Genomic DNA, 13,754 nt, shown 5'->3' with positions numbered 1-13,754 from the left:
TTTTTACAGCCATGTCAACATTTTCACGGCATTGCCCAGAAACATTCAGGGAATGTTTCATAATCCTAGTGGTAGTGAACTAAACATTTCCAACAGCACATTCAGAGTATTTTTCAAAACTGTATTCTTTGGTTTCACTTTCTGTAAAATATTTCCAGAATTTTGGAGGAAAGATCTGTTGTTACATTTCATAACTCGGTCTTCCTTTGCAGGTCACCGCCGCAATATGACTTCTCCCCTCGCTGGTTGGGCAACAGACAGTAGGATCACCAAATCAGCTAAGGAGCTCAGGTAATTGACCTATCGCCGTTTGCAAGTTAGCCACGCCCCTTAGACAACCCTATGGAATTTTGTACGTTGAATTTTGTTTGTCTCAGATTTTGTGCGTTTCGCGTCCATTTGTACATCATGTAATTGGACAAAAATTTCACAAGCTGCGGTGACGCGATTCTATTGCGATAGGTCAATTGGCTTACGGTCTGAAACATGTGGCAGGTCTGAGAAAAACCAGGACGAAATTATAAAATTGTCGACCAATAATGTCATTTGGCAATCTTACAATAAAATTTGGACTCTGAAAACTCTCTATGCAAGCAGTGTGTATCTTGTTGAAGTTTAAACTAGTGAGGGTTTGCTGTAACACCATGTGGAAGAATCTCTTTTTTTAGAAGATGTGTGGTTCTGAAACGAACCTTATTAATTTTTCAAGTTTGTTTACATGGAAAACATGCAATCATCAGCGTGCACCGTCCAGAAAATGTCACTGCAGTAACTTTCACTTGTTGACGGTATGGAGCCCCTAGACTCGGTGCTCAAGTACCCCTTAACAGTTCCAAAGAGCAGGTTCGGGAGACCACACATTCCTGTTCCGTAGTTGTGGGGACATACACTCGTCTGTACGAGGAATTTGTGGGGACCGAAAACGCTGTGGGGACAGCAGAAAGTCCCCATAACTCGGTCCTAATTTGCCTAACAATAAAAAACTTCCTTATAAGGCCAAAAAAAAAGTCTCCGGTTTCTGGTATGGAGCTTGTCCAAAAAGTGGTGCGGCGACGCGGCTTTTTTCTTTTTTTTTACCTGACTTTTTTGCTTCAAATGTCGACTGATGACTGCAAATGGTGCCCGACTAAACTTAGTGCAAATATATGGGAGTCTAGAGAGGCCACATAAAGCTTATTCTCGACCATAACCCAATCTAAAAACACGTTAAAATTGTGCAGCAGCAGAATTCCAGTCAAACCAATGAGTTTGGCGGTTTTGAGACATCATCTTTCATTGAAAAAAAACTTTTTCTTTTTGCCGACGCGCATAGCTACGGCGACGCGCGCGCATACCAGAAACCGGAGACTTTTTTTTTTTGGCCTAACGCGGTGTAGGCCTACCCACTAGAAGAGACTCTTGAACGACTTGGCCAATGGTACCGGACTCTCATATCACATGTAGGTGCTGCGGGCTTGTGTACAGAATAAAATTAGGCGTGCGTACTTTGCGAACCAGTGCGCACACACAATGTGTCCTGCATATGAAGCTCTCATGTGTGATCACATGGGGCCATCTACTGTGTGTAACCATTTGTCATTCAGTTTTAAAGAGGTTGTGGAATGCTCGAAGACATTTCCGTTATTTTTTGGGTATATGTGGCCTGAGGTGTGATGAAATAAAAACGACTATTGTTTCTGTCATGAAATGAGTACAAAGAGTACTTTTGAGAGCTGTTTTTCAGGTCCTGTTTCGACCCAAACGTGCAATTTGTGTAAAAGTCGTCGTTGCGGGCAGCAAACAAAACACAGTAAATCGTGACGTAATAAACAGGACTCGTTTATGCTACTCTGCATCGGGAGTCCTGTTTATTACGTCACGATTTACTGTTTTTTGTTTGCTGCCCGCAACGACGACTTTTACACAAATTGCACGTTTGGGTCGAAACAGGCATGACAGGACTTGAAAAACAGCTCTCAAAAGTACCTTTTGTACTCATTTTATGACAGAAACAATAGTCGTTTTTATTTCATCACACCTTAGGCTACATATACCCGAAAAATGACGGAAATGTCTGCGAGCATTCCACAACCTCTTTAATAAAAACTTTCATTTTTGTCTATGCAGACCAGTCAAAAGTAGAAGTAAACGTCCAGCCAATCTGCCTGATTGGGGTAGTGACTTACCCAAAGACGTAAGTAATGAGTCAACCGTAATGTTTGGTCGTGCTTCAGCTTAGATGTGTTCAAACTTACGCACATGGAGATTTCTATTGTTACATCTCAAGTTTTAAGCAAAAACTGCCTTTGCTGAACTCGCTGCTCAGCCATCTCCACCAAAAGGACAAACTGTCGTTAGCAGAAAAAATTACGTGCTTAGCAGTGCCGTGGAAATTTGGTCCTTTCTGTCCCAAACGAGAGCATGAAAGAAACACGAAACACAAAACATGGATGTGAGTATGGACACAGAATGTTCACACTTTCATGAACATCTGATCCCTTAAATTTTCATTAAAAGTCCATTTCTCCGTGAAAAGAATCTTTAAGAGATGTTTCACAGACATTTACATGGGGCTTATATAGGACTAATCCTGTAAGGGTATTTTCACGGTTTTTTAATGACCATGGCCACTGAGGATTATCATTGGTTAAACATAACGGTACACTGGGTCTATCTCCATGGGTAAACAAAGGACTTTCCTAAGGGTGATTTCACGGACTCCTAATCTGGCTTAAAGCTATAGTCCATCATTTGCAGCCATCCGAAAAGTAACTGGCGTAATTATTGTTGAAAAACAAACTTGGTTGAAAGATAGTAAGGGAACTAAACTCCCTGTGAAATTATTCTTTCTGGGAAGCTGTCATTTTGAAGTAATCAACGAAAGGAGGCATTTCCAACGGTGATTCTTAAGAAGCACCGTAGGAAAATTTAAATTAGTAGTTCGTTTTGTTATTCAGCGCAGCGCGCACAAGTATTCAAACGACGCACACGCGCACGCGGTTGTTATAATTCGTCGGATCAGTGCGCGACGTCGCGTATAGCTGCAATTCAAAACATGATTCAGTAACTTTTGATTTGAAATTGAGATCTTAGAATGCTGTTTTTCTCGGAATGTACAGCTGAAGCTTAGCTGAAACTTTATCAGGTTAGTTGCTCAGTATCCTTCATTAGATTTTGAACTCTTTTGTTGCTTCAAACGAACAAAATGCACAAATTACAAATGATGGACTGTAGCTTTAATATGTTGAAAAATCCGTGAAAATTTAGTTAACTGTAATTTCAAGGGGAAATGGCTCTTTAATGAATTTTTAAGGGATGAAGATGTTCATAGTGATCACTAACCTCAGACAAAAGTTCAGTTAACCTAAATTTAAAAAAAAATCAATTTGCCTTTCATTTTACCTTAGTTTTTTGAGCGTCTGAAGTTATTCTCAGAGGAGAGTGAGATTCGGCGGAGGCAGCTGATCGAGAGAACTAAGAGTGACATGGAGGATCGTATCGTCAAACAGCTAGCCGGCCAATACAAGATCAACCTACGGACAGACAGCAACGCGGACGCTAATAAAGGTATAAACACCGTCCCTGTTTGTATGAATTATTGCAGAAAGTATCGGAAATTATTTAAAGGGAATATACATCATTTGCTTTTGCTGTAATTTCCAGAAATGGATGGAATGGGGGGTTGGAAATATATAGCAAATATAGTTACACTGACTTTTTTGAGGCTTTGGGTTCGAAAATGCTATAAAAACCAAGAAAAACGATCATTTTCCTGTAGTCTGGTTCCCTGACTCCATATAAGCAGAAACAGAGCAGTTTACATACATTGGGGAATTGTAAGGTCAGGGAACCAGTCTAGCTGGCTCGTACCCGTTCATAGGTTAGTAATCGATTGCAAACAAGTGCGATGGTCAATTGGGGCCAGTATTTGAAAAAAAGCCAGTTGTTTCCAACGCTGATCGGCCGGTCAGCGTTGGAAATTGATACAAAAATACCACTTTTCTTGAAAATGACAGTATACCAGGTGCCATGATTTTACAGGATGCTTTACACTGTCATTCACTAACAGTCCAGCAAGGTATTTCAAAATGATTTGGTAGTTTTATTTTTGATGTTTGCAAATGTTGTATTTTATCTTTAAAGACAAAGAAAGTGACTGACTTTTGTCCATATTCTTGACTGACAGAGGTCTAGTAAAGTTTTGAGCATTTACAGAGGTGAAAGAAATATATTTGCACACTTTTAAAAAATACTGTTGAGTTTTCTCTCAGTAGGTAGTATTTCAAAGCGCAGAAAAGGTCCATCTCATTTATGTAATTCAAATTGTATTCCCTTTTCGGGTGTTGTATTTTTTAAGAAGCAAACATTCTAAGATGCTGTGGCCAGTTTTATGTGCTCAATAAAGAGTGGGCTTTGAACATCAGTGATACAGTCCTTGATCATAAGAGTAGAACTGCTAATTTGAATCAAGCTGACTACCAGCCATGAAAGTGTCAAAACTGAGTTTCTGTAATGTGTGGCTGGTAACCTATACATGTACAGGGTGAGTAAAAAAAAAAAAACGAAACCCAAATGTGGGGACCATTGTTTTAGTGAAGTTCTGCATGTAGAACTTTCAAAATCTAGGATATGAAAGCCCAATTCATAAGCTTTCTTGTAGTACAAGAATCATTCAAATCACTCTTGTAATTTTCAAGTTACGGAATTTTAAACACAACCACCGTTTTAAAAGTTCTGTCCACGGATCACAAAAAGGTAAGTGTTCTTTCAGCAAAACCAAAACAAATCACATAGGGATGTGTGTGAATTGTTTTCGTTTTGCTGAAAGAACACACACCTTTTTTTGTGATCCGTGGACAGAACTTTAAAACGGTGGTTGTGTTTAAAATTCCGTAACTTGAAAATTACACGAGTGATTTGAATGATTCTTGTACTAAAAGAAAGCTTATAAATTGGGCTTTCATATCATAGATGTATTCCTACACCTAGAAGCGCAATTGCTTCACCCAAGTCCCAAGGGACTATACGGCTATCCCTACACTAATTTAGAAGCGCAATCACTTCTCACAAGTCCCAATGGACTACGGATATCCGTCCAGTTAGAAGCGCAATCGCTTCTCCAAAAGTCCCAATGGACTACGGATATCCGTACATGCAGTTAGAAGCGCAATCGCTTCTCACAAGTCCCAGGGGACTATAGATGTTTGAAAGTGCTACATGCAGAACTTCACTAAAATAAAAGCCCACATTTTTTGTTTTACTCACCCTGCATTTGCATTGCACCAACATTACTCACTGTGTTCAAGATGTGTCTAGCAGTCCTGTGAAAGTAAGAACATCTCAAGAGTTATAACAAATTGATTGATTGATATCCTACAGAGGTGTGTCTTCCAGCGATCTTCATGCCCACCAAGACGGGTCAGCTGTACAACCCTAGAGCTCATTCCTACTTCCATCCCACAGGTGAGTCAGTGCAACTTTGTACTGTAAAAAAAAAACAAGTTCTGATTTCAAAACGATTCGGGCGATTCACATTGCACTGCACCACCGAGAGTTTGCTACAGAGAGTCCAATTTTTCAAGTTTACGGTCGTCAAAACATGGCCCATTTGAATGAGTGTCATTGGACAACTTGAGCTATTTTTTTGTAGATTTGGGCATATGTAGCTCTCTGTCGCATTACAGAAAACACCATATTGATGAAAAGAAAAGGGCAAGCAGATAATGTAATTTCGTAATCAGACGCTTACGAAACTACTGACCAGAAAAACGAACTTGTCGACCATTTCCCACAATGCACTGGGAAAAATTAACTCTCCGTGGCAGACTCTTGGTGGCGCACTGCATTGTGAAACACCCAAATGCAATATTTGTAAATCACAATTTAACTGTTAGATATTACCATTTTTCTCCTAACAAGTTTTGACATTTGAATGTCTTATTTCGACCCCCAAATCCTGCTTTTTCTACTTTGGGGTGTCTGCAGTCCTCTGAAAAAAGGCTTTTATTTTGGGTTGATTTTGTGAAAGTACAGATCTGAGTAGGCTGGTCCCAAGCCTTACACCTTCTGCTTGAGGTCGGAACCAGTCTAGTCTGCGAAACGAGAATTATCGTCATTATTTGTTAAATAATTAATCCATAGCTTGATATGGACTGATTTCTTTTCCGCTGAAGTCTAATTTTAAAGTGAATAACTTTTGTATTTCTAAAAAAAAAAATTAAATAGATTTATTTTTTCAAGTTTAATCTAAAAAAATGGCATGGGCAGAAACTTGTAATGGAACAGAATATTAAAATGAAGAAACTCATGAAGGAATATGACAGACAATTGCTGATTATTCTGAATACATTTGGAATTAGACATAAGGGATTGAGCTGTTCCATTTTTGTTGAGCTAGAAAACATTTTCTACAAATCAGCCAATTTTTTGTTTTCTATGCAGGATCTTTAGGACAGTTGCGGCTCACCCAACCACCATCCATGTTCCAGTTGCCACCATTACCAAACAAAAATGTATCCTTGTCAGTGATTGGTTGAGTGCATGAGCAGTGCTCCAATCATGTATAGCTAGGATTAATAAGGAAATAAATATGTGCTCGAGAGGTTTTAATCACTCTGTTAAAGACTGCCTAGAGTCTGGGTGCTGATAATTACCCGAGCCGGAGGCGAGGGTAATTATCAGCACCCAGACTCTAAGCAGTCTTAAACAGAGTGATTAATACTGACCGAGCACATGTTTATTCCCATTCATAAATACCTTTTCGGTAAAAAAAATCAAGGAATTCGTTAAAAAAAATCCTGATTTTGATCAACAAGTTCACTCCAGCTTTTTGAATTATCCCTCTAGCAAAATAATGGAGTGTTCAGCTGGCGAGTAAGATGTAAACAACCCTTTTATGGAGATTGACGCGCGCGTATCATGTTCTGCGTGATGTCGCACAGAACGCACCTGGGGCGTTGCGTTTTGAATTTAGAACTATAAAATTCTGACTCACTGGTAGTGTTGTGCATGCCTATGTGAGGGTTGTGAACGTTCAACCAATGAAACTGTAAGAGGCACTGGATTTTTAGGAGTCCACATTTTATGTGACACTGGAAAAGTGTTTAAGACCAGCTGGCCATGTCTTTATCATCGGTTTAAGACCGGCCACGTGACGGGCTCTCGACCAATAGGAATGGCTAAACTGTCTGAGGTATTTATGAATGAAAATTTTATCTGAGAAGGAATTAGTTTTGAATGACCTATAATTATTCAAACTGTCTGTGTTTGTTAAAGGTAGGGTAGATCATTTGTCATTTGTGCATTTTTTTTCGTTTGAAGCAACAAAAGTGCTAAAAAATTTAAAGACGGGTGCTTAACAACTAACATGATGAATTTTAACTCTGTGAACACTGTATATTCCGAGAAAACAGTATTCTAGGATCTTGATTGCAATTCAAAAGTTGTCATGTCATGTTTTGAATTGCATCCGAAAGCAGCATTCGGGACACGTTCTTATTCAGCCGATTGCAGCTGCGTGATGTCATGTACTGAACCGATGAATGATAGCAAACGTGCTCGTGTGCGTCATGTCGACGCTTGCGCGCACCCATTCACGGATTTGCCAAATTACTAACCAACTACTAACGGAAACTTCCAAAAATGCATCACTTGACACATTCTTGGAAATGGCCTTCTTTTATTGCTTTCTTCAAAATGACAGCATGCCAGTAAGAATCATTTCACAGGAAGTTTACTGCATCCCCATCTTTAAACCAAGTAAAGTTTTCAACAACTATTTCGTGAGTTACTTTTTGGATAGTTGCAAATGACCTACTCTGCCTTTAATGTCATTCTTACAAACCCTCCTCATCATCATTGGGCGGCCGCAGCCGAGATGGATGAAACCAAACTCTTTCAAACTCTCTTGACCGCCATGGCCGTGGTGATGTCATCAACGTGCTGGCTCACATCATTGCATACAGTGTCGACGTAGTTGAGGGGTCTCCTTCCTCTGTTGGGGCAAGGCAATCTCCAGCAGATGAGGTCAGAGACAACTTGCTCTTTGGCTCTGTAGCAGTGGCCGGCAAGGCGGGCTCTGCGTTGTGCTACTGTAGTTGAGAATTGAGATAGGTTGGATGTTGCCATGAATTTCTGCCTTTGTCTTATGTTCCTTCCACGATATATTTTGCGCTCTCGTGAGGAGGCAAGTGTAGGTGCCATCTAGACTCTGTTTAAGCTGCTCTTTCACAGACCATGTCTCGACACCGTATAGCAGGATACAGCAAGGGCTATTCATGGAGCTTCTAAACAAAAGGTTTGGATGTGGCCAAATAGTCACTTGCCTGGTGCCCACGCACAAATGCTACAAGTTTGTGCCCACAAAACACCGTCTTTTGTTCATGAATCATAAGAAGTTAGAGGCTAACGCTTATAGATCCTGAACTCTTTCAGTGCCCGCAAAATTTGAAAAGTTTAACACCAAAGTGCCCAACTTTGAGCGTTTTTTTTTAATTGTTCAAAATTCTGTAAACAAAAAAGTAAATAAGTTTTACTCACTAAATTTGTTGTTGTTGTTCTCTGGTATATTCTTGGTATATTGGAAAATCAATAGTAGTCACGTACATAGTGATACACCCTGAAACACTGTCCTGCACACAGGGGAATTCCGCACTATTTGCAGAAAATACGAGTGTTAGTGCTGCGCTCTCTCGCAAGAACTCGAAGGAAACAAATAAATACAGGTCGTACCTCAATGAAAATGATATTATTAGAAAGAGCGAGAGCGCCCCCTTGTGATAACATGCTTACTCTACCTTGTACATGTACGAGGTTTGGCGATTTTAAGTACAAACATTACCTCGTACATGTACGAGGTTGGCAATTTCGAACTAACAAATATACCTCGTACATGTACGACTTTGGCACTGAAAGAGTTAGAAGGATCTCTTCAGAGGCACGGATCTTTGTTCATGCGTAGAACCCATATCCCTGTCCTGGTAGGTCTATAATGGTACAGCATCACAGCTGTTTATCAAGTCAGAGGTGTTGGGAGCATGTTTCCTTGACCCATCCTTTACACAGAGGGTCTCGGTGATCAACCTGTTTGACATCCGGAAGAACTTTGAGCAGCGAATGGTGGGCGGAGCGGGAGGGGGCGGAGACTGGATCCAGAGCGCCCGCAGCAGTCCAACCAATAACCTGTCACAGCCTAACACCCCTCTACCGTCCAACATGGGAGAGGCCAGCCCGGAGGCAGTTAGACCCGTCACTGAGTGAATACAGGAATGCGTTGTTGGGGTTATGTCAATGGATGTCCCCAGACAAATGTTTAGGAGGTGGGGGTAACCAGAAACCAAGTGTGTATTTACCTGCAATGGGGGAGCCCCTAATGTCCCTCTTTTGTTTGTACTTTAACTGTTTAGGAAGACCTCTCATATGTTTTGTACACAATTGGGGACCTTCGGGGAATTGGGGACCCTATTGTCCTCTATTGTTCAATGTCCCCTATTGAATGCAGGAACAAAACTCGCCATAACCTAGGGTTATGGTGCTTGTGCCCTTGAGCAAGATGCTTTGTCACTCATTGCTCCTCTCCACCCAGGAGTAGATGGGTACCTGTGAGGGCAGTGTTGGTGACTGTGAGAGGTTGATTACAGCCAAGAGTGCCGAAATGGCTGCCAACCGGCCGTGTATGCTCCGCAGGGAGTTGAGAAGGTTTCAGGAGTGCTTGCCCGTTGAAAAAGGGAAAATGATAATTGTAAAGCGCTTTGATACCCCATTGCGGCGTAAAAGCACTATATAAATGCCTGCTATTATTATTATTATTATTATTAATTGTTCTCACCTCATGCACCCCCCCCCCCTAAATTGAGAAAGTGAGGGGGGGGGGGTGCTGCATAGCTTTTTTATCAACGAGACAAACTACATGTATTTGGCGACAGTTCAACAATTCAATTACTCTCAACAAAAATGATTTTTGTTTAGGGGGATAATGACATTCGGTCTCCATTCCACCCACCACCCTCGTCAAAAAAGTACATTTACATTGTGCAAAAGTTCACTGATGAATAAAATTCAGATATTTACTTGTATTGGAGGATACATTGTTACATTTATATACTTTGTGTCCTCAATTCGGGCAATTCACAATGCAGTGCGCCACAAGAGTTTGCCACGGAGAGTTCGTTTTTCAAGGTCACGGTCGAAAAACATGGCCCATTTGAACGAGTGTCAGTAGAAAACTTGAGCTAATTTGTTATAGATTGGGGCAAAGCGTTCTGCCGCCTTACAAAAAAACTCCATATTGATCAAACGAAAAGACAAGGGCACACAGATACTCGAATCATACGCTTACGAACTTTCTGGCCGGAAAAACTAACAATTTCAAATGTCCCGCGCTGTGAATTTGTCAACCATCTCCCACAATGCACTGGGAAAATTGAACTCTCCGTGGCCAACTTTTGGTGGCGCACTGCATTGTGAATCGCCCGAATTTAAAAGTATGCCATGAATAAGAAGACCACCATTCAGTGCTTGTGATCTAAAAATTCATTGCAAAAATACCAAGATTTTTCTTTTTATTTGTCAAAATCAGCTGAAAAAAGAAGTGTTAACTTCACCAATTGGTTGTAAAGTAAGATGCTGAGGTTCATTAAGCAATTATATAGGTAAGGATTGAAGGTTTGCAACATGACAATGTGAATTCCGTAAATAAAAATTGGGATGTCAGCTGAATAGAAATTATACTGATTCTGTGAACAGCCTGCTTAAACTGTCAATGTCACATTTTGGCATCATGACATTTGTCATTTGATGTGACAAAGGAACGTGTGAGCTTTGTATTGGGAAAGAAGAAATTGGTCTACATTCTGATGTAGTCCATGTATTTTTATACTACTGTTTTGAGTGTTTGGAGTAGTCACAGTAACTTTGAATGTACATGTATTTTTGTATATTTTGTGTTGCTTACACATAAATAACAAAATGAATAAAATGCCACTTTTGAACAAAAGGATGACCGATTCTACAGTGTGTATCTGGTTCATTTTTAATGCAACTACAAGTGTGTTTCTTCTTCATTTTTTTTTTGTGGGGAATGTTAAAGGGAAAATACAACATTTGCAAACATAAAAAAAATAAAACTAACAAATCAGTTTGAAATACCTTGCTGGGCTGTTAGTGAATGACAGTGTAAAGCATCCAGTAAAATCATGGCACCTGGTATACTGTCATTTTCAAGAAAAGTGGTATTTTTGTATCAATTTCCAACGCTGGTCAGCCGACCAGCGTTGGAAAAAACTGGCTTTTTTCAAATACTGGCCCCAATTGACCATCGCACTTGTTTGCAATTGATTACACACCTATCAACGGGTACAAGCCAGCTAGACTGGTTCCCTGTCCTTACAATTCCCCAATGTATGTAAACTGCTCTGTTTCTTCTTATATGGAGTCAGGGAACCAGACTACAGGAAAATGATTGTTTTTCTTGGTTTTTATAGCATTTTCGAACCCAAAACCTCAAAAAAGTCAGTGTAACTATATTTGCTATATATTTCCAACCCCCCAATTCCATCCATTTCTGAAAATTACAGCAAAAGCAAATGATGTATATTCCCTTTAAGGAAATCATTTTTGCTGGGATCCGTTTGGGAAATCTTTTCAGTACACTTTTTGGAGATATCAGCTGAGCCATATATTGGTTAATTTTGGGTAAATTTACGTACGGTTGTCAAATTTCTTGGAATTAACTGTCATCTACATTTGGGAGAGCAGAATCCCCATTACCCGAACGCCCTTGAAATATTTTTGTCCTTGGATTCAGGTTTGTTTTGGAGTGGATTGATCCGTAGTGGGAGAGAAATTAACGCCATGCGTCATGTTCGTAAGACTTTGTTGCGCAGCTGCGCAATAAAGTTACGATCCATTACTTGGCGTAGCTGCGCAATCGTAGGCCCGGATCAGGGGCGGTGGAACGATTTTCAAACGGGGGGGGGGGGGCACAACACCAAAAAGGGGCACTTGCTTAAAAAAACGGGCCACCGTTTGTCGGTACGGTGTGAACGTGGACAAAATGAATAATGGTCCAGTTAATTTCGCTATAAACTTATGTGACGAGGAACAAATTATGAATATGTTGTCTATCTTGCTCTTTGTTTTTCTTTTACCTAGCTATGCAGAGAGACCATTTTTTTTGATCGCGAGAGGGGCACTGTTGCTTTTGATGGCAAGTTCAGTGACCATTTTATTCGCGTGAAGAGTATTATTAGTTTTTAGGGGATAGTTTCCCATCTTGTAAGGGGGCACAATTTTAATGAGCGGGGCACTAATTGTGCTTTCGAGGGGCAGTTTTCGATCTCGAGAAGTTATAGCGAGAGGATCACTGTTGTTTTTGATGGCCAATTTTCCATTTCAAGAGGGGCACAATTTTATTACTGCGAGAGGGGTACTTGTGCCTTCGAGGGGTATAGTTTTCCATCTCGAGAAGATGCACAATATCCTGTTAATGCGAGAGGGGTACTGTGTTTTTGAGGAGCGGTTTGGCATTACAAGAGAGGAGACAATTTTATTTGTAGCGCGATCATATGCTTTCATATTGTGTGCGTTGAGGGGCAGTTTTGTTTTCATCTCGATTTACAACCGCGAGAGGGGCACTTTTGTTGGCCTGAGAAAATCTGGCGGCAGGCCCCTCCTGCACCCCCCCCCCCAGTTCCGCCGCCCGCAACAGACTTGTAAATTATAGTTATGTGTTCACGTACAAGTCTGTGTTCTTCAAAATGCAAGGGACAAGCTTAAAAAGGAGGTCAAAAAGGTAGAGCCGTATACTATGTTATGTAAAGGTTGATAAACACAGAATCAGCAATATATTTTTAAGAAAACCTGAAGGGGTTGAAAGGGCTCTCACCCGAATATTTTGACGACAGTAGGGGAAAATATATCATCACCATTCAATTGATTACATTTACAGCTGTTATTTCGGCTGTGTACTTTATGAACCTAGCAACCAGTTGTGTAAAAACAATTGAACTCCTCTGATCTGAAAAAAAATATATCATCATCATTCAATTGATTACATTTACAGCTGTTATTTCGGCTGTGTACTTTATGAACCTAGCAACCAGTTGTGTAAAAACAATTGAACAAGTTGTGTAACAACGGGTTGCTAGGTTCATATAGTACACAACCGTCTGATTTTTACACAACCGAAATAACAGTGCAGAGGCGGTCCTTCCTGATCAACAAATTAAGATTCAAACTACATTGACTCCTCTGATCTGAAAAAAAACTGCACCTGATGAAATAATACTTACATGCTCACGTGACTCAAAACTCGATCAAGTACCTTTACAGATTTTCGTAAATATTTAGATTTTTAAGCATTCCACTTGTTAAGCTAGCCATACCATTAAGACCAAGTTAGAGTCACGAACCAATTATTTCATCAGGTGTAGTTTTTCACAACGGAGGAATCAAGGTAGATGTCGAGGCAAGGGCGGATTGAGAACACAATTTTTTTTGGGGGGGGGGGCAAAATTGGTTTCCCGAAAAGGTTGATTCAAAAGTTACGGCGTGGGTTCGGGGTCCGCTTAAGCCCCGGTAAATCTTTGGTTATTGATGCTCTGTTGTGCGATCCGAGAATTTCTGACCACTTTAAAAACATTTTTTTAATCAAAAGATGGTATCATTTTTGCTGGGATGGGTATAAGTTTTGGGAATCTTTTCAGTACACTTTTCGGAGATATCAGCTGAGCCATAATTGGCTAATTTTGGGTAAATTTATGTACGTTTGTCAAATT

The 13,754-nt window shown here is 40.3% G+C and overlaps 1 protein-coding gene across 2 annotated transcripts in view; it reads left to right on the top strand.

Annotated features, from left to right (window-relative positions):
- The window catches only part of LOC119721219, a 34,501-nt gene extending 25,188 nt beyond the window's left edge, over nucleotides 1–9,313 (top strand). For both annotated transcript variants that reach the window (XM_038191178.1, XM_038191177.1), the window contains exons 16-21: nucleotides 213–291; nucleotides 2,107–2,173; nucleotides 3,387–3,546; nucleotides 5,359–5,442; nucleotides 6,421–6,491; nucleotides 9,043–9,313. In XM_038191178.1, the coding sequence (XP_038047106.1) occupies nucleotides 213–291; nucleotides 2,107–2,173; nucleotides 3,387–3,546; nucleotides 5,359–5,442; nucleotides 6,421–6,491; nucleotides 9,043–9,237 (656 nt within the window). In that variant the 3' untranslated portion in view covers nucleotides 9,238–9,313. The remainder of the gene's footprint in view (nucleotides 1–212; nucleotides 292–2,106; nucleotides 2,174–3,386; nucleotides 3,547–5,358; nucleotides 5,443–6,420; nucleotides 6,492–9,042) is intronic.
- The last annotated feature ends 4,441 nt before the right edge of the window (nucleotides 9,314–13,754 follow it).

The sequence above is a fragment of the Patiria miniata genome, unplaced genomic scaffold (genome assembly GCF_015706575.1).
Source record: "Patiria miniata isolate m_02_andy unplaced genomic scaffold, ASM1570657v1 HiC_scaffold_13, whole genome shotgun sequence".
Taxonomy (NCBI): Eukaryota; Metazoa; Echinodermata; class Asteroidea; order Valvatida; family Asterinidae; genus Patiria; species Patiria miniata.
Note: the sequence above shows the minus strand (reverse complement) of the source record. Positions and strands in the feature narration are given on the sequence as shown.